Here is a 24,625-nt window from a genome sequence, read left to right on the forward strand (position 1 = left end):
GGTCTTAGGCAGGGAAAGAGGGCACAATATTTATTTTATAATTAATAGAGAGAACAGTCATCAAAATGACATAAAATCGTTGTGCTCCTTAATAAAAGTTAGGGAAAATCTTGCAAAGTAAATCTGTAAAATGTCTTGTTTCAGGGGAAAAGGGAAATCTTAGTAATTGTAATTGGTGTATTAAATAGGGCTAGGGAAATTGTCGTTCCCAGGAGTTAGTTAAAGGAATAATAGTTAAAATATTAATTCATGTGTAATATCGCACAGTCCAAACAATAATTTCTTAGAGTCCCAGACTCCTACAAAAGAGCGTCTTTACTTCACAACCACTTCGTGATAACTCTTACATATCTTTATTCACTACATCTACACTTGATCACCGCAGCACCATCACAACATGGAGGCATAACATAATGCATAATTGAACTCAAAATAGATTAAAAGTCAGGATGTTAATTTTAAAGTGCGCGAAAGAGCATTTCGTTTAGAATAATAGATTAAGAAAAATATTTACAGGAAAGGAATAACAAAAAGATTAGTTGAAGCTTAATATGACAAAGAGATGTCGCACCCTCCACAAGTAGATCTGTTTTTGTGTAAAAAGAAGAGGAAATTCACAAGCAAAAAACCTGTGTGGTTCAAAAATGAGTGATTTCTTAAATATTAAAGTATCATTCTTATTGGTTTTTCCATTCTCTTAATTAATGCTCATCCTTTTATATCAATTGAAGCCTTTGAACTAACTTAACAGCATCTGGAGTGTAATTTCAAATAGATGAACAGTTCTATTTTTAAAGGAGACTTACTACAGCCTCTCAAAAAATAAAATATTTCATTATTTTCATTCGCCAGAATTATAAAATATTTCATAATTCTGGCGAAAAATCAAGGAGCAGATGTGACAATTTGTTTTTATAATAATTAATTTAATTGTTTTTATAACAATTAATCTATAATTATCATTATTTCAATTAGAAAAAAAATGTTTTTACAACTGAGATAACAACAATAAATGTAACCAACAGCTGTTTACAAAACAAGGGAATTTTCTTTGAAAGAAAGCCTGTATTCAAATATCTCATACTCTAGCTATATTTACAAATTTGAAGCCAACATACAAAACAGTCAAATTCAGTTTAGAATTTTAACCACTAACAGTTTAGTAAATTTGTTTTCATCTTTAATTTGGTTTAAAGAATGTCTTTAACAAACCTAATCTTTAGAGGTTTTTTTTTAAATTAAATAATATGGTTAACTGAAAATAAAACTTTTAACAGTAACAAGTCTATCACACACGTGATTGCTAGAAGAAATTATTTTAAAAAAAAATTCTCAGTATGCAGTTTTTTTTTGTATTTTTCTTTTCTTTTTAACATATAAGATGCATAACAGACTGTCATTTTTGTGCACAAAAGTAAAATTTATAAAATTTAAAGAGAATTAAATATTTACCTTATAAATTTTTGTCTTATCAACACGTAAAAAAAATTATTTTGAAAAGTGTGAAATTTACAGCAATAACTGAAAAAATATTATAATATATAATAAATAAAAAAATATTATAATATAATATAAATATGATAGAACGTATATTTATGACGAAATCACACAAATCGTATGCTTCAAAAAGGGGTTAATTAAATGTACGTTTAGTATACACGCTGTAATAAATAATGTTTTATTAAAAATATTGAGATTTTAAAAAATATGCAAAAATCAGTACTGATGACTGCCAAAAAACTATTTTAAAAAGTACTAGAATTATCACATCAAAAATCAGGTGCGCATTTTGAATTTTCTATATCATAATATCAGGGCAAATAAAGCGAAAAGTCATTATTCAAATCTGCAATTTGAATTTCTCTTTTATATCATATCTTTATAATACTGTATAAAAATACCGTAATCAAAAAACCACAATGGATATAAAGTAGCAATAACTTTAAAAATTTCTATCGAAAAACAGTGATATTATCGCGTCAAAAGTGACTAATAAATACACAAATGGAATTTCGTGCTTGATAATAATATTCAGGAAAAACTAGAGCTTTACAAAAAAAACATTGAGAAAATTCGTAGCAATAATAGCCAATAAAAAGACTGACACACTTCATAGACTTGCGATCATATTGACACAAATTGAGAGCATTAAAAGGGGATTACAGAAATGTGCAATTCAAAATTTGTGTTTCGTTATAATAACAGAATTTTAAAAACCATGGGAAAACACCATCGCATTAACTGCAAGAGAAAAGAAAAAAACATTGAAACACAGATTTAAGATGGCATTGAGTGCATAAAAATGCGCAATCAAATTACAACGTCGTTAATACCATATTAAAAATTCGATCCAATTGCAGCCAAATAAAAAAGTAAGCAAATATATCACATTGATTAGACAATTCTTCGGTTACAAATCAGATTTTGCAACAAAATCACTACTCTCTAAAACAAAAGTTAAGAAAAAAAAATTTAAGCGAAGAATCTTTTAAATGTTTGGAATTATCCTTTAGATTATCAATTTTGTGTTTGCCTCAGTAATTCATTAATTTTAGCCAGATTTTAATATGGATTTTTTTCTTCTTCGTTTGAAGCTTACCTGAAACTGCATGTTTCTCTAAAAAAATACTGTGTCCAAATAAAGTAGTTATTGCATGTGAATGAGAACTTAGGAAGAAGAAAAAAAGATTTCTGGTAATGGTGGCATAAATGTCTTGCTAACATGATTTTGAGTAGCTAAAATTAAATTTTTAATTTGTGGAACTTTAAGAAAATTTCGTCGGAATATAAATTATTGATTCGTGGAAATGTGCAAATCAATGGTCTTGAAATGGTTTGCTGAATTCCATAAATTAGTGAATGAAACAAAGGCTCTTGAAAAAAATCAAGCCTACTTTAATCTGGATGGGATACAAAACTATCAAACAAGGCAAACATTTATTCTTAAAATAAATGGAAAAAAAATTCTTCAAGAATAAATAGAAAAAAGTACCTGGTTGGATCTATTCTGTTATCAAATCCATCTATTTGGACAACATTCATTTCATGACCAAATCTTGAGTAACTAAAAGAAATCTAAGAGAAAAAAAAAATTGTTATCTTAAGATCAGAAAATGCTATCGCTAATATTTATTAAACTATTTTACTTCCCATTTGTCACCATACTGCTAATACATAGAACAAAGATCTTAACTGCATTTTTGGACAATTGGAGTTATTTTTACTAAGAAGTAAAAATAAAATTTTTTAAATGACTCAAAAATAGGTTTTGTAAAAAAAATTTAGCCCATATTTATTTCAAACTAGTGAAGAAAAGTTATTATCATTAAAAGCATGCCTGTCAACAATGGAGAACTAAAATAATGAATATTTTCCAAGCGAAATTGTCACGGCTATGAGTAAAGTTTTGATACATCATGCATAATCAAAAATAGAAATTCAAAATTGGAAATAATATTAGCGAAGTAAAAAATATGTATATAAATCTTAATCTAAAGAAACCGTATTTTAAACTATTATTTATAATTACTTAAACTATAAACACTCAACATACTGCAGTACTGGCAATAGCACCATCTGTTGATGAATAAGAAAAGTATTTTTGACATTAGCGGATATTTTATGGGCAATTTTTTATTTATTTTTTTCCATAAATACGGAGAAATTTAAGAATATACCAGTAAACAAAAGATAGTCATAAAATACAGGAGTTTTCGTTTTAAAACAGGATACTTGGCAGGTATGTAAAAGTATACTTTGAGAGAGTGGAGAAGGATATTTTAGACAATTCTCCATTTAATGCACTAAAAATTCTGGAATAAGATTAAAATGAGTAGCTTATAGACAATGTGATTTAATTGTGAGGAAATAAAAAAAAACTTAATAGGAAACAATTTTTGTCTGCTTTTTATGAACAAAAGAAAAGAAAAGTTATAATCTTAACATGATGAACTTATCTAAAAGTTCATTGCACGAGCATTTGAGCTAAAGTCTCATTTCATTTTATTCAGTACAAATAAAATGTATTGGAGTTTGTTCAGAATAGTTTCATATTCAATTACAAAAGAATAGCTGGGGACATGTGCAAAAGCATTACCAGTCAACAATGTATTAAGACTACATGTTATGTATGCATTGAAAGGATTTTATTAAAGGTTTAGAAAATCGATGAAACTTACCTGCTCAGGAAAGCTATCTTGTTTTAAAAATTTCATGGGTTCAAAATGAGAATGGAATAGATCCACAACAGTTAACTTCTGTTGAAGTATATGCTCTAAAATTAAAGTTTTATTTATTAATTCCTTAGATAAATGATTTTTAGATGCATCAATAAATATATTTAATTATAACTAAATAATTTCTTATCATAGTCTTAATCTACAATAGCAACAGTACAACAACCATTATTCTGAAATTACATACGTAATACAAATACATACAGTCAATTGGCAACAATCTCGCTGGAGCAATAAAAAGATTTTGACCAATCAGAAGTTCGACTTACTATCAGTGTTCAAAAAAATACTGAACACATTTTATTAAAGCCTTAAAATATAAATAATTTATTTTCATAAAATACTAAAAGAAAACAAATATTTTTAATTCTAAATAGAAAAAACTTCTTTGAAAAAAAACGCGCTAAAAAGCAGCAGAAATTTCAGAAAAAAGTAGCAATAAAGAAAACAAAGGTAATAAAAATAAAAATATGACAGCCGACGTCTTCAGGGGGTAACGGCCTCGGTAGCCATAAAAACAAACCCATTTCTAATTGAAGGAGAAGCAAATGCTTAAATTAACTCCCTCAGTACCCCGATGGTTTTGTATAGAAGTCCAGGAAAAAAAACATGCAATACAAATAACAAATTAAGAAAAAAAACTCAAACAAAATCATCAGAAAAATAAAAACTCACATAGTCACAGGTCAAACATCGTTTTCACAAGCAAGCCGAATGAAAAGAAAAAACTAAAGAAAACAACTACCTCTATTACAATGCGCAGATGGAGAATAAAATGAAAAAAGTCAAGAGTAAGAAATACGTAACAAATTAATAGAATGCTTAACTGTTAAGCATTCTATTAATTTGTTACGTATTTCTTACTTTGTTACGTAATGCTTAACTGTTAAGCATTCTATTAATTTGTTACGTATTTCTTACTCTTGACTTTTTTCATTTTATTCTCCATCTGCGCATTGTAATAGAGAGCGTTGTTTTCTTTAGTTTTTAGTTTTTTCTTTTCATTCGGCTTGCTTGTGAAAATGAAATTTGACCTGTGACTAAGTGAGTTTTTATTTTTCTGATGATTTTGTTTGAGTTTCTTTTCTTAATTTGTTATTTGTATTGCAAGTTTTTTTTTCCTGGACTTCTATACAAAACCATCGGGGTACTGAGGGAGTTAATTTAAGCATTTGCTTCTCCCACAATTAGAAATGGGTTTGTTTTTATGGCTACCGAGGCCGGTACCCCCTGAAGACGTCGGCGGTCATATTTTTATTTCCTTCGTTTTCTTTATTATTTTCATAAAATACATTTTTTTTCTCGAATTAAAATTTTAGCTCACCTATGATATAGCCCATGGTAACATCATCAGGCAATCGAATTTTCTCGCCAATGCTAATGAATTTACCTCCACTGAAAAAATAAAAAAATTATATATTATAATTCATTCCATTTTTAAAAAAGTTAAAGACAAAGGGTTTCAAAAATTTAAAAAAGTTATCTTTAAAAAAATATATATATATTTTATATTTTCTGTACATTACCATTATTTACTGTTGTTCCTAAAAAAAAATTTGATAATTACAGTAAAAGGACAAAGCAAAAAAATTTAAAAATATATATATATATATACCTCGCTATAGGCAACATCTTCAAAGCTAAGGCACGGCTAATACAAAACCCAGCTCCACCAGTAGCAAACCAAAAGGAAACGTTTTTCTGAAACATAAGTAAATTTAGAATTTAAATACATCAATTATTAACACTATAACATACATTAGTGCCCTAACATTAATAATTCCATGTTAATTCTATCAGAGCAGCATTTTCTCTTGTCTAATAAGTCCTGGAAGATTTTGAATGTCAAGGCTGTTGATCTTGTAAGATCATGAATACAACTTTCAGGCTAAGTGAGGTTATGTTAAGCTCCATGCAAATTTGCTCCCATTATAATAAGCAGAAGTTCAAAAACTAATAGGATTAAGCTTTTTCATAACCGTCATTGAACTGCCGACCCAATTATAAGTTTATGACTACTGATGTTCAACTCAGTAGTCTATTAATTTTGAACCCAATTCAGAAGGCAAGGGAACTCCTGGATCAAACATCAAGAGAAATTTGCCTTCATGGAAGACTTTTTGATGGAATTAATCTGCATTCGTGTTACATTGAGAGGAAAACTACTAAAACCTCCCACGTTTAGCCTGACGGCAAGGGGAACCTAACCCTCGATCGGTCGACCACTGAGGATATTTTTCGTCAGTACTGTGGTCGGTGCGGATGGGACGTGAAGTTCGTGTATCTGCTAGCCATCGCTGGGATTCAAACCTAGGTCACTCCATTGGGAAGTGAGCCCCTTATTTCTTAAGCCACCCCGGATCAATAGGAAAAACTTAGCTGAAGATCTTTCAACAATTTTCAATGGTCGCAAGCTGTCTTTTAATTCAGTGTTTCTTGCTGGGTGATGACAGAATGGTAGATCACCTCCATTGCACTGGAATATTTACCAACTCTTATGGCTCTTTCTTGAGTTTGGCTGTTTCATAAATTACGGAAACCTATGTCGATGTACAATGTGCATCACTTTACAACAATTCTAACGTGACTCTTCATTTTTGAGGTAATGACTTCGCTAATTTTTTTAAGCTGTTATTGTATTTGCTTACCATGGGAAATATAAAGAAAAAAAAGAGGTAGTGAACTTTCTATTTTTTGATAAATGTTAGTTTTACTGATAAAAAAAAATAGTTTTAAAGTAGCATTAGAAACATAAGTAGAGACATAAAAAGTTAAAATAATGAATGAATATTTTAATAATCCCTGTAATTTAGAAAAAGAATCTACCTTTCAAATCTTCTGTTCAACTGTAAAAACTTTAGATAATAATGGCACATTTTCTGCAAGTTGTATTCATAATTTTATAAAATATAATCAACATTCAATATAATAATAATTTGTCATTCAAATGAAAACAGGCTATACAACTGAAGACTATTATATCGAGAGTATTAAAATATACGCAAGAACAGAGGGGGAAACGCAAGAAAAAATTAAATTCATTTTTGGTTGCTTACTAGAATGAACAGTTAGTTCAGTACAGACATTCTAATGAGCAATCAAATAACAATGCAATAACAAATGCGATTTAATATATCAGTCGCTATAATGAAAAGGAGACGCACGAATGAACGTAAATATTTAAAAAATTCTGATTAGAGATGAGCTCAGGTTCGCTTTTGGAGGTCCATGACCATCTGAGCAAAAAGAACTTTAATCTGAGTCTACCAGAGACTGAGATGTATAGGATTACTTAGAGCCCAAGTTTGCCAGAGATATATGTTGGGTGATGGACAGAGTTTGCGATCTCGCTACACGGCCTTTACAAGGAAACAATAAATTAAATACTTTTCTATAATCAACCTGTGAAAGAAAAAGTGAAGAGAACAACTGAACCTATTGATTAAGCTAAATAGAAGTAATTTGACAATTAGTGCTAGGTAAAAAAAAAATGGAACCAAATGTTTAAATTTTGTAAAAAAGCTTATGAAAATTTCAACGTGAATCCGAGCTCACCCAAAACCTTATTTCAGTTCACGACCCATCTCATCTCCAACTCTGGCTCAGTACTTACAGACATAGAGGAAAAAATACTCAATTATGAAAAGTAGAGTATTATTAACATTGCAATGGCATTAAATTTTGGAGGAATCAGTATAATTGTCTGAATTTTGATGCTATTGGTGAACCATCTGAACAAAACATTGTCTATTCAAATGAGCATCGAACAAAACATTGTCGTTATCCTTGTCGATTCTCAGGCTGCGATTCAGATCATTTCTGAATATAATTTATACCCCTCTGAACTTGAATATGAGTGTAAACAACACATCTACTCTCTTCTTTGTTCTGGAAGAGAGGTAGTCCTCCAGTAGATCCCTGGCCATTGTGGTATCTACGGAAATGAAAGGGCTGACATGTTGGCTAGAGAGGCTTCAGCATTGTATCCACCTTCTCATCCAGTTCCTCTTAGACGGCTTCTTAAGAGAAAACTCAGACACAGGACAATATCTGCTCTTAGGCACATTAGCTGATGGAAAATCCTGGGCTAGACTTCTAGATGGCCAGCAGGGCTCTCATCTTTCTCTCCTTCCCAGGGCCGAGGGAGTTGCTTGTCTTAGAATAATTACTGGACATGACTACTTGCAGATCCATCTATTTAAAATTAACCTGGTCAATTCACCTATTTGTGTGCTCTGTAACACTTCTCCTGTGACTGAGGAGCATCTATTTGATTGCCCCTCTCTTCTTGACATTCGTTCCTGTGACGACTTCCGTGCTCTCTCACCTTCTGGAGCTACTTCACTATTGTATTGGACAGCAAGACGCCTTATGTCTGAGAAGACGATTGCGGGCGTAATTTAAAAAGAAGAAAAAAGTTTGAAATCACTAAATTAATAAATTTAATTTTCAACACTTACTTGATTGTCATATCGACTAATTATTTCTAAAGGTGATCGAATACTAGGTTTTCCTAAATACCAATCTTCTTGAGGATTATAGCTCTGAAGTAGTCTTAACAACCTTGGCACATTCACATAATTATCATCATCAAAATGACAAAGCCATCTACAAAGAAAGGTGTGGCATTTAGAATGTTTTAATCTGTGATGCTTATGTTATGAATTGTGGCATATTTTACAGAGAGACACCAACAGAACAAGACTGACATTCCCTTAGAGAAATTTTTAAAAACAAATGCATTTAAGAAAGATATTACAATTTTAAGTTTTCGTTCTCTATTTTATTTTATCCGTTGTTGAACAGCCGACCCAATTTTGGGTTTACGACTACTAATGTTCAACTCCGTAGCCTTGAAATTTTGAGCCAATCCAGAAGGCAAGGAAACTCCTGGATCAGAACCCCCAGAGGTACTGATTTGTTATGGGAAAATGGAGGGCTTTGCGACTCGACAGATTTAACGTGCATCAATCACCATTTACTACACAGGGAGTCTTCAGCCGGTGGGGATTAAACCCACGACCACTTGGACATGGGGTCAGTGCCCTACCAACCAGGCGATCCTGGCCTCTTTCCTTCTCTATTCTAAAAACTAGGAATATAAAACAAACATCAATATTTTTATTTACATTTTGAATTGATGGCAAAAATGAAATTATCTATACATAAGATTACTTTGATTATTTTAGTACATTTGAAAAGTTTAATATTTTCTTGGTGCATTTTTACAACAAAAAAAAAACATTTGATATCTATAACATAAATATAGTAAAAGGAAAAGTTTCGGTGTCTGACTGTGCATTTCTTATGATTCCAGAAATATTTGTGTGACGGTCTTGGAAATTTGAACAGAGGATGCAAGAAGCAATTTTCACCCCTTGATTCTAAAAAAGCATTAAAAAACTTCAATGAATCATTTCATAAAGAACTGTAAAAAAAAATAAAGTTTTCTCACAACAGACAGCTGTGGGGTAATAGAGTCATGGAGGTTAAGGTCCCACAATAAACGAACGGCATGATTGCATGCAATGTTATTATTCATGTGGCGAGTACACATGTTGCCTTTACTTCCCAGGAAAACTAGTACCCATCAATCAGGAACTGGTTAGGCTTCAACTGTAGTCTTTTGCAATGACAACTTCTATGTCTTAATCAGGGTTGGGATTTTGGACAGGACACGTGGGTTTTGTCTTTAACTGACTAAAGCTGTCTTAAAGTGTCCAAACCCTTGAATATAGGTAAAAGGTAAAAATTTTATATGTGTAACCATTATACACATAATAATTACATATATAAATAAATATTTAATACTTTTTATACAATTTACTTATTAAAGGAAAATAATATAATAGGAAAAGATAAATAACTTTTAAAGCTGCACAATTCATTGAATAACAAAAGTGAATACCTTATCCTTTAAATATGCTTTTAATACTGATAAATTAGGTTTTTGCATAAGGATAAAAAATGCAATACTAAAAATAACTATAAACTTTGTTAATAAAACAAAAATTTGTCTTTATTATATATCTTGTTCAAAAATTGACCTTGTATTTTTCATCAGATTTTTTTAAAATTGTGATATAATTTGAATAAAAGGGTTTTGGGCAGTTTAAGACAGTTTTGGACAAAGGGGTATTGGACAGGATGGTTTAAACCCTGGTTTAATCCGCGGATTAATCTATCCTGTCCTAAACTCTGCCAATTCTGGTCTTAAGCCTTTAACCACTGAGCCATCACAGATTAAATTAAAATGGTTCTTTTGTTTAATATTTAATCAAAAATGAAGTTTATTGCATGCTCTTTAATGACTAAATATTTTCTACTTATTAAATGAGGATTAATGCGGATAGCATGTGAGGACTGTAGAATGATGCTAAGTCCACAAATTAAGTAAAAGACCACAGTTGAGTTGCCAGAACAGTTTTATGACTTCTAATATTAAATTAATATTTTTTTGTCTCTTTATACTTTTTTAATCATCTAAAAAAATTTGAATTTTTTCATGTATGCAATTCAATTAATACATTAATTATATTTTGTCAGTCCTTACTGCTAAACATGCAAAAAAAGACACTTACTTTTTTGAGCTTTCTAGAAATGTATCAAATTCAACAGACATTTTACAGCATAGAGCTTTCCTGTACAAAAATAAAATAAAAAATTTGAAAATGGATAAGTTTTAAAAATTAAGTGTTTTAATTTGAATAGGGAAAAAAATAGTTTTAAAATAAATAATGCTTACTTACCTATTATGAGAAGATGAGCAATTGGTGTTTATGAAATGACCTCCTGAAATAATGTTTTTATTAATATTTTGCAATAAAAAAATTCAATAACTTTCACTCAAGTAAACAAGTAGAAAAATCTAACTTAAAATTTTGAAAAAATTATACTTTTTTTAATGTCAGGAATAAAAATTATTAAATACGCATTCATTTCACTTTTTTTTTTCAATGACTTTTTTTTGTAATGTGACTTTTTTAAACATCTATATATATATTTCTCTTACACGGCACCAAAAAAAAGCCACATTACAACTCCCCGAATGGCAACGTTAGAAAATCGACAAATGATTGCTGCTAAAAATGTCACATGCCAAATCCAGCTTAGGGGGCTCAACATATAGCGCTTTTAAAAACGGAAACAATAACCAGAGTGAGCATTATCAGGTTGTTCAATTCAGATTCATGCCCTAAAAACATGATAATATTTAATTTAAACTCAATTAGGAATTAATTAATTAATTGAAGTGAGAATGCTTTAAAAGGCCGCTGTTGAATTGATATTTTTCTACTGGGAGCTACCTAACGTCTAAGTGTTTGTATTGAATGCATTGAATTTTTTTATATTTCGCGTATATTTATGCATTGAATTTTCACGCTTTAAAATGCAGAATATTAGTGAAGCTGCTAGGGCTCTTAAACGTAATGAAAGAAAACGTGTTCGAACAGCCCAAGAAAGTGTTGAGGAATGTTATGGAAGATGTAGATTGCAGAGATCAAGTGCAATAATAACTGTTCAAGATGTAACAGTAGATGTCGAAGAGTATAATATTGGCTCAATGACGGAACAATGTAGATATTGTAATGCTTACTTCTGGGCCAAAGAAAGAAATTCTTCTGGCAAATATACGAAATTATGCCACGATGGAAAAATTAATTTGCCTACACTAATGGACATTCCCGAGTTGCTGCAAAAATTATTAAGTGATAATTCGATTGAGGCACGAAATTATCGAAATCATATCCGGGAATATAATTCTGCTCTTGCTTTTGCATCATTTGGAGCACACATAAATCCACCTCCTGGAAATGGATCGTATTGTTTTCGGATTCATGGTCAAATTTATCATATGGAGTCACCTTTGTATAGCAATGATCAAAATAATGCTGGATACGGGCAGCTGTATATTTTTGTTTCAACTGAAGCTACCAAAAGATGCATTGAAAACAATACTGGATGTTTACGCTCTGTAATGGAACAATTAGATGGTCTATTGAGGCAAATTAACCCTTTTGCTGCATCATATCTTCAGATGCATCAGTTTATTCAATTAAACCCTGCAACAGATGCAAAATTAGTTTTTATGGAAGATCCCTCTTCAGATTTGAGACGGTATAATGCTCCCACATCAAAGACAGAAGTTGCTGCCATATTCGTTGGAGACAATGGGGAACCTCCATCTAATCGAGATTTGTGCATTTATCCTGTTGCAGACTCTTGCAAAACTATTTCTCCTATGAATCCATGTATTGATTCAATGGTCTATCCACTTAGGGTTTAAAGTTTATATTTTTAAATAATAAAAACATTTTCTAAAACTTTCCGAATTTCTGGCATAAACTAATTTATTATACACATTTAGTTGAATTTAGGTGAGTAACTGCAATATTTGATAATTTATTTTGCTAATATGTTTCTCATTTAGCTAATGTTTTGATTTTTTCACCATGTACAATCTAAATAGCTAATATAAATTTTTAAAAGCCAATAAGAACATTGATAGAATTCTTCTACATAAGTACAATACTATGTCTTTGATGATAAAATACTATGTCTTTGATGATAATATACTCTGTCTTTGTGCTAGAACATTGTGTTCATTGGCGAGCGAGAGCAGCGAGCCATGGTTCACGGCGTGAACCACATAGGATTGCGTAGCAATTCTCGGGGGTTGGCGAGCGTTAGAGAGCAGGGGGCGGAGCCTCCTAGTTTTATAAAATTATGAAGAATTCTGCTTGAATCTATTGTTTCAATCAGTCATTACTGTCAACAGAGGGATAGGAAGAAAAAAAAACAGTAAATTTCACAACATAATATAAATTTCATGATAATTGTTGCATAATGTATTAAATTTTTTACAAAAAGAGAATTTTAGGATTTTTATATTCATCAAAATAGAAAAATTGCATTATTTTTCAGTCAAATCAAATATACTTAAAATATTATGCATTATGTTTACTCATAATTTTGAATAGTAATAATCATTTAGTTCATCAAAGATGGTTACAAGATTTTTTAGTTAAATTAAAATAAGAGTTTTGAATAAAAATAAACTGTTCATTTTAGAACAAAAAAAAAAAATTTATAAACTGATTTCTATAAATGAGGCTCGCTTCATTATGTATTAATAATACTTACTCAAATCAAGCAAGCAATAATCTGTGCAAAAATTCTACTTACAATAGGGATTTTTTTTAAAAGAAAATGACTCAATTTTAAGGAATTTTCTAAAATATGCAAAAACCAGGAAAAAGTTACAAAATCCAGTAGAGTTGGCAGCCATGAATTATACATTGGTTATGCAACTACGATTTCGCGGTTTTATTTTGGCTGACAATATCTAATCTAAGATGTCAAAAAATTCTTCGTAAAGCAAAAATAAAATTTCTCTAACAATTTTAAAAAATTCCCTATATCTATAATTAAGAGAAAAGTAACAATTTTACGACTTTGGTTGAGTCAATTCATCTTCTTTTCTCGACAGCAAATCAATTAAAACCATTCAGGACAATAACCAAACCAATATATATATATCAGTTCAAATCAAATAGAAATTTTCTCAGCCTTTTATAACCAACAGCATTTAATAGCATCTAATCAGAAAATGACTACACAGTGAGATAAGTCATATTTTTTATTCTGGTGAGTAACTTTGTGCTAGTTAACTTTCAAAAGAAAAGGAAAAAAAACTTCACATAAAAAATTTACTTTACTTTACCTAGCCTATAATTAAAAATATTCAAAGTATTTTTTTTTTAATGGTATAGGACAGGGGTGGCGAACCTTTATACACCAACGTGCCATTTTCTCTAAAAAATTGCTTAGTGAGGTCATAGACGTGCCGTCAAATAATTTTGACTTCGTGATTATTAGGAAAATAGTAATACTATATACTATCAACTCAAAACTCTTTACTTACATTGAAAAAAAAACATTTTGCAATGTCTCTGTTTGTTATACACGTAATTCAACTTGAAGTAACATCAGTGTGACTTCTGTTGTTGCAGATTAGGTGACCAATAACTTATATTAGGTTGTAAGATGTTAGTTTAAGCAGGATTGTTGATTTTCTTTGCTCGTTATTTATTGCTAACTTGTTTTTTACGGTTATTAATTGTTTTTTAGTATTAATTTTTTTATTAATAATTGTTTATTATTTTGTTTGTTTTTTGTGAATTTCAATTTAATTGTTACATATGCTTGATAGCGTAATAACATTTGTGTGATAACAATTCATAGTGTAACAACAATTGTGATGGGTGGAGTGCCCAGAATATTGTGTCGCGTGCCATAAATGGCACGCGTGCCATTGGTTCGCCATCCCTGGTATAGGATGACAAAGAATTTGCTTATTTCTACTACAAGTTAGAATGGCACAAAATTTCACTAGATAATATTTTAACAGCCCCTCTATGAATAAAATTTTAACTTTTATTTTCAACTAGCTCCCAAAATGAAAGTGATTAGCTTTTATATAACTTTATGTATGAAAGTTCCAAAAATTGAAACTGCTTACTTGTTTTAGATGAATACAATGGATCAACAGCATCACTGAAAAAATATGTCTGAAAAAAAAAGAGAAAAAATATTAATTCCAGTTTGATTATGTAAAAAAAAAATATAGCTCTTAAAGTGTATTACTTGAAATGACGGTAAATTTTAATAACAAAAATATATTCTATAATTTGTACAGAAGGGACCGCCATTTCTTCCAGGGCACTAGAAAAAACTGAAAGAAACTAAACAAAATAGAAGACACAAAAAAATGAGCGATACTATTGTTTAGCCTAATAAGTATTAAAAGAATGGCTTGAATTAAAACAAATTAAATTAAATATAGTGCCAGAAATATTAAGTTTTTCAGATCTATTTTATTAAAAAAATAATTATTATTTTCATACTATTTATTATAGTTTTAAACAGAATTTTATTTAAAATCTATATATCATGTTATAAGAGTTGTGTATTCGTGCCTAAGAGTATTTGATTATTAGATTGCCATTTCAAAATGTGATTAGTAGTAGTGTACAGTCCGCAAAAAAAAAAAAGATATCACTCTGAATAACTTTCGTTCTAATGATCGGATTTTCACGAACTAAGTGTTAATCTTAATGGTTCCTGGGGGTGACCTCAAATATGCTAATTAATTAGTGCTAACTATTAATTAAGTTACGAAATCAGACACAAAAACGTACTTTCTCTGAATAAACATATATTTTTTCTTACATATTTGGATTCTTAACCTTCAAAATATAGGGGGTAGCCGCAATCTGGGAAATATGGTCCCCATAGTTTGGTCAGGAGAGCGATCCAAAGTTCGTACCCCTTAATGTTAATTTCGCTTTTTACGTTTTTAGTCATATTTTAAAAACTAATAAAGCAATTCGAAGAAAATTTCACCCAATCATAAAACTCATTTACCCAAAGATAATTTCACGAAAAAAATAATTTTTAATAATTGTTAATTATTTTTTATTATTTAATTAAATTAAGGATGAAAAATTTTTGAATTATAAGGTATGATTTTTTTAATACCATATTAATCTACATATTTTTCAATTGAAAAAGCTAAAGTTTCAACTGTTTTTATTTATTAGAAGCTGAGAAAAATTAAAATTAATTATTTTTAAAAAAATAATTTGGCGACAATGAAGAAATGATTAAATGGGGCGATTAATATTAAAATGTGATAAACTTGCGAGGAACTTGACTTCGCGCGCTTAGCATAAAATTTCATTCATATTTTTTTCGCTAATAATCGTTTGCTTATCTTTTCATTTTTATTTTTTTAAGCTATAAAATACGATGTTTCTTTTTTAGTCGTCTAAAATTCTATTTGTAATTTAGTAAAGAAATTTGAATAAAACATTTTATTGAATAAAATACATTTTATTCAGAGAATGTGGAGTTTTATAAAAGCATGCTTCTGATAGAATATGATTATACAACAGATTGTGCTTCTTTAATGTGATTATTTTTTATTTTTTAGTTTTTTTTTCTCAATAACTGATAAAATTTCTGTAATATACATACGAATGAATAAATTTGGAATAAAATATTCATCAATTTCTTGAATATATATTTTATAAATATTAATAAAAATACGTAGTCAACATTTTTAAGCATCTCTCACATCATTGCAAATTTCTCAAAATCTTATAGGGTAAACTAACCAGTGAAGGAATACTTAAGCTTAGCTTGTCTTTAAAAAAAAATCATAAAAATTTCAAAATTTGTAATTTTAGCTAAAAGACGTATTTGTTATTAAATGCATGTCGACATATTTGTTATTAAATGCAAATTATGTAAAAAAAAATTAGATAACTTACATAATATTGTTTTAAGCTTTTGGTGGTTTAAATAATAAGTAGTAAGATAACCAAGTGAAGGAACAGTTCTTAAATTGAATAAACACTAATTTTTCCAGTGAATGAACACTTAATTTTGAGAATGTTTGATGCTCGTTAGGAATCCTTAGGCCACACAGATATCTATCGCCCTGTAGATGCCTGAATTGACGGATGTTAACACAGGCGGACATTAGGAAAAAAAAATCGTTTAAGTTTTCGTGCCCCCATTTCAGTATCTTAAGGGCCTTACGAACTCTGCTTAAAAAGAGAGTATCATATCAGATATATATATATATATATATATATATATATATATATATATATATATATATATATATATATATATATATATATATAAACAAAAATAATCATAGTAGCAGTATTTGGTGGTAAATTTAGCTTATCGTAATTGAAGAATATGCTGTGCGACATTTTATGGTGAATTTGCGAACGTAAGTTTCAGAATGTATCGAAACATGTGGATGCTATTTGCTAATCATCTTTATCCAAAGAAAACCATGTAACGTAAATATCTAGCAAAATGAAGCAATTTTTTAAACAATGAATCATACAATATGCAACATATTATTTCAATATCTTATTCTTCAACATGACATATTTCAATGTTTTTAAAATGTCACTAAACATTCAGCAATTCATTGAGTTATAGAAAAAAGAAATATCGTAAATTGTAGAAAACCCTGTGAATGTGCATTAGAATTACTATACAATCTACATTTTATTTTTCAAGCACTTTTTTTTTCTTCAAACTTCCATGCCTAGAAGACTCGATTAAAGCTGTAAAAATCATTATCCCTAAAATTTTGTATATAGCTATTATAAGTTATATTAATTTGATTTTAGTATGAAATCCTCAAATAAACATAGCAAAAATAGCATAATCTAAATAATATCAGATAAAAAGTTCATGTATTTAAATTCTGAAAACTTATAAATCGATTCAAATTTTCTTTTCAAAGGAGATTAAAATAATTTTTTTTCTTTGCTTTTTGGACATATATGAACTTAAAAATTGTCTATTGCCTAAAACCTTCGAGATGTTTTCTATTAACTATTAATTAAACCTCTCAGAGCAATCACAAAACATTATTTCAATTTTTTTAGTCAGAAATTGGTTGCCTAGCAACCTAGTAAAATTAAGCGTTTCTTTTTTGAATCAGTCAATGGGTTATCTTAAAATATTTATTTGCGCAGGCGACTTTTTTTGGCGGTTTTCTGGACTATCGCCAAATATATAAACCTTTATTGCAACCAAATTTACGACCCAATTGTTTTAAAATTTTGTCTACCCCCCCTAATTCAAGAGTCTAGATTCCAAATACGTAAAAAAAAAAAAAAAAATGTTTATTCAGAGAAAGTACGTTTTTGTGTCTGATTTCGTAACTTAATTAATTTTTAGCACTAATTAATTCGCATATTTGAGGTCACCCCCAGGAACCATTAAGATTGACACTTAGTTCGTGAGTTATTCAGGGTGATATCTTTTTTTTTTTTTTTTGCGGACTGTACATGGATAGGAAAAAATTTCTAAATAAATAATTTCAGCATTTAAAAATAAATAAAAATGATAAATTAATTACATATTCGGGAAGTCAATCACTCTATGAAATGACATTTCACACTTTTTATAGCTAACATCAAATTATATTCCCAGAACTGTCATAAACACACTACAATCCCAGGACCCCATACTTCTGGACCCTAGGCCCCATTGCCTAGAGCTAAACATTTTAAAACTTCATTTCCCAGGGCCCCACATTTTTGAGGCCAGTGAATTATTATTTTTTTTAGAAGATTTAATTTTAGCAAATAACATTCAAAAACTTTTAAATTTTAATTAAAATTAGAAAATTACAATTTTAAAATAAATTTTTAATTAAATACATGTTTCAGACTAACAATAAAAAAAAAATAGAGATAAGTATATAATTTAAAAAATTTCGGCAAAAATCTGAATGGGATACTAAGAATTCCACCCTGCAGAAACAGAATAGTATTTCAGGGCCACCATTCATTGTTTTGCCCCCAATCTTGACATTTCAATATATTTCTGTAACATTCAAAGTTATAATACCTCTATCCATTATTCTTACATTTTCAATATTATATAAAAACCAAATCATGTTTTCAAGAGAGTAATAAAATAAAATCAATTTTTCAACAGCGCAGGCGATAAAGTCGCCAATGTAACCTCAACAAGAGCAAATAAATGAAACTTTTTTGTTTTGACGGTCATTTTTTTTTTTTTAAATTAATAAATTAAAAAAACTGAGTCTAATTTCACCGGCGAAATGGAAAAGTACGAAATAATAATCAAAAATTGTAACAATGATAAAGTCGCAAAATAAAGTATCAACACATTGTAATCAACTTAATCACTTTATTGATTTGTTCCCTGCCTATTTCAAGGGGGAAGGATTACTTATTAAAGCTATTTTATTTCCGATTTTTGTTTTTAAATTTTTTTTTATTGCTTATTTGCTTATAAAACACGTATACATCAATTCTCAGATTCCAAATTCCCATCTTCCTACTTTCTTTTTTCGGTCCTTAACGTGCAACTTATTTTATTCCATTCCTACTGCAGATTACCGACTAAATCCGCTTTTTATTCAACTGTGTAGTCATGAAAAACTTCTCCATAAAAATGAATTCACTGCAAAGAAAGGTCACCATCATTATATATTTTTTTCACCCTCAAATAAAAAAAAAAAAATTGTAAGACGATTCTTCTGTACATTCCTACATTTTTTTCTTTCTCTCCCTCCTAATACTTTCCCTTCTTCCCCCCACCCCTCAAGAAGAATGGATCATAATGAAAGCTTAGCGCGCCATGTTGAATTGGAATGGATGACACATGCGACAGCTGGCAGATTGCGAAAATCTCATGTCGGCATACTTTCAGCAACCACTACTATGTGTCAAGAAAAAAATTGGCACCCCCCCCCCCTTCTCTAACCGATTGATGCACGCACGCGATGGTAGAGATTTTAAGAATTTCAGAAGTTAAAACTTAAAAAAGAATTTTCTTACAAGAAACGTAGATTGAATCGACCTTGTGAATAAAACAATCACGAACCTTTTTAGCAAATCACTAACCTTCAACTATGCTAACGTAAGAAAGTCAAAACAACCCCTCTATTTTCGGCTTGAACTTTGATTTTACTATATTAATCTATCTTTAGAATGACATTCAAGTAAAAAATGTAACAAAATTTGCGTTTTCATTCCTTTCACCTAATTTTGAGTAAAATCTTCTTCAGGAATCTTCAGTGATTTCATTATTTAGTCAAAACTCTTGATCTCTAAAAATCATTTTAAAAAAAATAATAAAATTAGAGTAAGCATTGTCCATTATCTTCTTCCCCCCTTGGACTGCAAAAATAAACGCATTGCAATCCCCTCTTACTTGCTTAAGTGATGCTTAAACAGAAACCTGTTTCATACTTGTTATTTACATAGAAATAAAAATTCATGTGTTCTTCAAGAAAAATTGGAATTATGCGTTAAAAAGATAACGAAAAAATGTTATAAGAAGCAACATAACAGGGTATCTGCTAAATCAAGAGTTTTTAAAAATCGCGAAAATATTAAAATAGTGACTATATTAGAGCAGTCACGAAAATCAAAGAAAGTGACAAATGATTTATTTTTGTATTGAAATGAACTATTTCAACTGCCTGCTATCTGTTCGCAAAAAAATGTGTTAACTTACAAAAGCATTGGTTTTAATTTATTATGAAATACATTTTCTCAAAATCACAAGGTAATATTTATAGACTGCATTGCATAAAAGTCTGAGTTAAAATATTGAAGCAACATCTCTGCGAGTTGAATATAATTTCATGCAAATACATTAGTCTTTAGATGACTTTTTTCCTTTTTTTTTTAAAAAAATACGGATTTTAATTTTTTTTTTTAAATTAAAATCAATAGCGGAACAGTTTCAATAATTTTACGAACAAAACAAAAAAAAAATTACACAGAGATATTAAACAAATTGAACATTAGAAATTTATTTTGAGAGGAGGGAGGGTGTTGAAAAATATGAATTTGCATAAGTGGACGCAAAAATATTCGGTAAATCTATGGTTTTTTATAGGGGTGCACAACCTGTGGACGGCCCACCGACTGTTGATGTGCGGCCGACGGAAAATTCTAAACACATTTCTTTTTCTTTCTTTTTTTCAAATAAAATAAAACTGGAACATTTTGAATTGCACATTTGAGTTATCACTTTTTGATGCGGTCTTTTCAACGATTATTACTATGAAATTCCTCGTGGTTTTAAAAAAATTCAGATATTTTTAATACGATATTTCGAATTTGAGTAAACACTTTTCGTTTTGCTATATTTTTGCCGATCCCGTCTCTAATCCAAGTAACGATTCGGGTTTGTTTGTTCCCCCCCCCTTTTTTTTTGAAATTCATAATTACCAACATCCATGTGTTTTTTAAAATTCTGATAGTTTCAATATGACGACTCGTGAGTTATAAATCGCGCATTTAATTTATTCATCGTAAATAAAAATGATTTTTTTTCTTTCTTTTTTTTAATACAGCTATTGCTACGCTTATCATGAGATTTTGAAAATCCCATATTTTTACTACGATTTATCTTTACGACACGAGAGTTTCAATTCGCACATTTTTGACGTGCTTCTTTTCCCGTTATTTTTCTATCATTTTTTCAACAGTTTTTGCCATTTCTTCCCACGTGGTTTTAAAAATTCAGATTTTTTATTACAACATGCGAATTTTAAATTATGCATTTAAATAATTACTTAGTGATGTGCTTTATTTGTGCTAATTTCATCGTAAATGTAAGCTTTTATTAAAAAATTATTGATTTTTCCCCACTTGATTCTGACGATTCCGATACTTTAAATACGATGTTACTACGACAGGTGAGTTTCTTCAAATAATCCCTTTTTGATACAATTTATAGATGCACATTTCTTTGTACACTTATGTTACTTTTTCCGTCGTTTTTTTTTTTTTTTTTTTTTTCAGCAGTTAGCGTCATGCATTTGTAAGTGGCATTTAGAATGTCGAATTTATAATACAATGTTATTGAAACCTGAAAAATTTAATAAATTGGAGTAAAACGCGAATTTTTAAACTGCTCGCAGTATGTAATTTATTTTATTATAAATTTTTCGTAACTTAGGTGATGTTTTTAGAAAGAAAAAAAAAAGTTTCTAATTTAAATTTCATACAACCTTTTATAATTCAAGAAATATAAATTATGTCTGATATAATTCAATACTAAATTAGAATCTTATTTAGTACTATAATGGATTTGTTTTAATTTTTGTTTGAACCCCATACATTTTCTTTAATTAATATTATATATATATGTTGTTTGAGCTTCTTCTGTTGTAGCGAGCAACGCCCTCTAGTTAAAAAGAAATTGTAAATGTAGTAGTTTGTCTTTCGAAGCATTCGAACCTCTCGTGTGTTCAATGTTTCATTTTGGATTTTTGTAATTGTTTCGTAAAAATAAATTTGTTATTTGTTTATAAAAACCAACGACCTATTAGTTTACGGATAGTACATATGTATTTTTTGACACTTATATTATGTGAGCACTTCAGTTTTTTTTTTTAGAACTTATATTTTCTCCACCGCCCCCCGATATTTATACATATAATTTTTAATTAATCAATTATTGATGAAATTGGGAAAAAATTCAAAAATAAGTATCATTTTTTTTAAATTTTTGAATGAATTCTAATAATTAAAAGTATTTCATTTTTAGCAAATATACTACTTATCTTTTTGATAAAAAAAAAAAAATTTAGTGCTCAGAACACTATTGTTTATATAAAAATTATCATATTTTCCGCCAACGTCACTAAATATACGTGTGTACCTTCATTAGTCAACCTGCTATGCAAGTAGCCCTTCACTCAAAAGCATTGCGCGCCTCTAGACAACCTCGCAAACTAAATTTGTAAACCTTTTTGTACTACTTCTCTTTTGTACTTTGCAAAATAAATGAGTACCAAAGCAGTACAAATTATATTCAAATAAGAATTACTTCTTCCTTAATTACAATGTGAGTTCCTTTGCAGTTATTGACGAAAAATAAAATATCCTAATATTAAAGTATAACAAAAAATTCTGATTAATATTTCAATTACTTTGAAACCTGCTGTATAACATTCTATTTCACCACACTCTTGTAGAAACTTCCTCTTATGTTTTAACAAACGCAAGTGCATAATTCAAAACTACTTTCTAAATAAGGCTATCTTACCGAGCTTGATTCTCAAAATACTAATTGAAATAGAAAACATTTTTTTAAGCCAATTTTCTCAAAAACTGGTCCAGAGGTCAACTTTTCACTCAGCCTTCCACGAATTTATTAATAAAGAAAATAAAATAGTAAAATTAAAGGGAGCAAAATTTCCAGAACCGGATAGCGCCTTCATTACACTGGTATTTCACTTGAGGGCATAGATTAAAAAGAAGTCCCAGACTACTTGTTGCTACCGTATTCCCCCCGCTACAGCTTCTTCTAATTCGGTGTGGCTTGAAAATTAATGATCAAATCACACGCTGGCCCCTACGTAATTGCCAACAATCGTTATTTATGTTTTTTTTTCATTTGAAATGATCTGGTTATATTTATAACCTCTTATGGTAGCTGCCAAATGACTTGTTGGTGCATCAGGCTTGATAAATAAACTGATTCATTCTAGGGTGTGTTTTGTGAAGGTCCTTGTCTGGATCAACTGTTAAGACGCCTGTCTTCTCTGGCTGTAAGTGACGATGTCAAAAATAAAAGACAGTTTTTTTTTTTATGACTTACAAATATTCTAAAATAATATCTATCTTTATTCCATAGCTAATATGAGCCAAATGTGAGGCGAGTCACTAGAATCAAATTACTGAGAAAAGAATGTAATATTATCCTAAAATTAAAAGTAAAAAAATTCGCTCATGGGAATAATTAACATTAAAAAAAAATCCTTGGGTTGCTTTTTGATAACTGGGTAATTAACCTCTTTCCTTTTTGCAATCTTCTAGATTTTTTTTTTTTTGATCTATAAGAAAATTTGATTCCTCAATAATTAAAAAATAAAATATCCTCATTGCCATTCCAGTAATTAAAGATTTTTAAACTTTTTTTTTTATTTTATTTATTTACGCATTTATTCACTGCTCTTGTTTTCACAACGGACAGTCGTCTTAGTATGTTTCGCTGACTTGTTATCCCACTTGACTTGAATCTTAGAATAAATTTATTTAAAAAAAAAAATCTAGATAACATCTTAATAATATATATATATATATATATATATATATATATATATATATATATATATATATATATATATATATATATATATATATATATATATATATATATATATACAGAGGTGATTGTGAGCCCAAGTCAAAATTCCGGAAAATTTCTTGAGTTAAAAAAAAAAAAAAAAAATTTAAACGAAAAATTAGAAAAAAATTTAAACAAGGTTTTTTCCTTTTTCTCAATCTTTCTTAGTTTACTTAAAATGTATTTTAAATTTTACACATACCTATGATGACCTGGAGAAGTAATTGAAAGTTACAAATATGTCTTTCTTTCTAAAGTTTATGATTATAATAATTATTTACTGATAAAAAATGAATATTAATCTTGAACATAAACTTATAAAGTAGCTCTCCTAACAAACAAATAAAATAAACTGTGTTTTCAAGTTCCACCTTTTGAAAATTTGATTTCCGAAAACTTTTGTGATCAATGATTTTTTGAAACATCTGAACCTTCGATCTCCGGAAACTCCCGGATTGCGGTTAGCAAAATATCCGGAAATAAGGATTTTTTTCCGGAGTACTATCAGCCCTGTGTATATATATATATATATATATATTGTTTATTACATGTTTCATAATTCGACAGTGACTTGAATTAGGTCTCTGTGGAATCGATTGTTGAAATGCTCGACTTCAAATCCGGACTCTCCTAATAAGTCCTATTCCGACTGGACAAAAACTTTTATT

The 24,625-nt window shown here is 29.3% G+C and overlaps 1 protein-coding gene across 1 annotated transcript in view; it reads right to left on the minus strand.

Annotated features, from left to right (window-relative positions):
* The window catches only part of fng (Fringe glycosyltransferase), a 37,030-nt gene that overhangs the window by 4,557 nt on the left and 7,848 nt on the right, over positions 1–24,625 (minus strand). Inside the window, exons 2-9 of the mRNA XM_016055213.4 lie at positions 14,758–14,806; positions 10,985–11,027; positions 10,817–10,876; positions 8,696–8,843; positions 5,851–5,936; positions 5,560–5,630; positions 4,179–4,273; positions 2,993–3,075 (exon numbers count right to left, since the gene is read on the minus strand). Coding sequence (XP_015910699.2) covers positions 2,993–3,075; positions 4,179–4,273; positions 5,560–5,630; positions 5,851–5,936; positions 8,696–8,843; positions 10,817–10,876; positions 10,985–11,027; positions 14,758–14,806 — 635 coding nt within the window. The remainder of the gene's footprint in view (positions 1–2,992; positions 3,076–4,178; positions 4,274–5,559; positions 5,631–5,850; positions 5,937–8,695; positions 8,844–10,816; positions 10,877–10,984; positions 11,028–14,757; positions 14,807–24,625) is intronic.

This window comes from Parasteatoda tepidariorum, chromosome 3, assembly GCF_982258835.1.
Source record: "Parasteatoda tepidariorum strain Cologne lab strain chromosome 3, Ptep-v5.0, whole genome shotgun sequence".
NCBI lineage: Eukaryota > Metazoa > Arthropoda > Arachnida > Araneae > Theridiidae > Parasteatoda > Parasteatoda tepidariorum.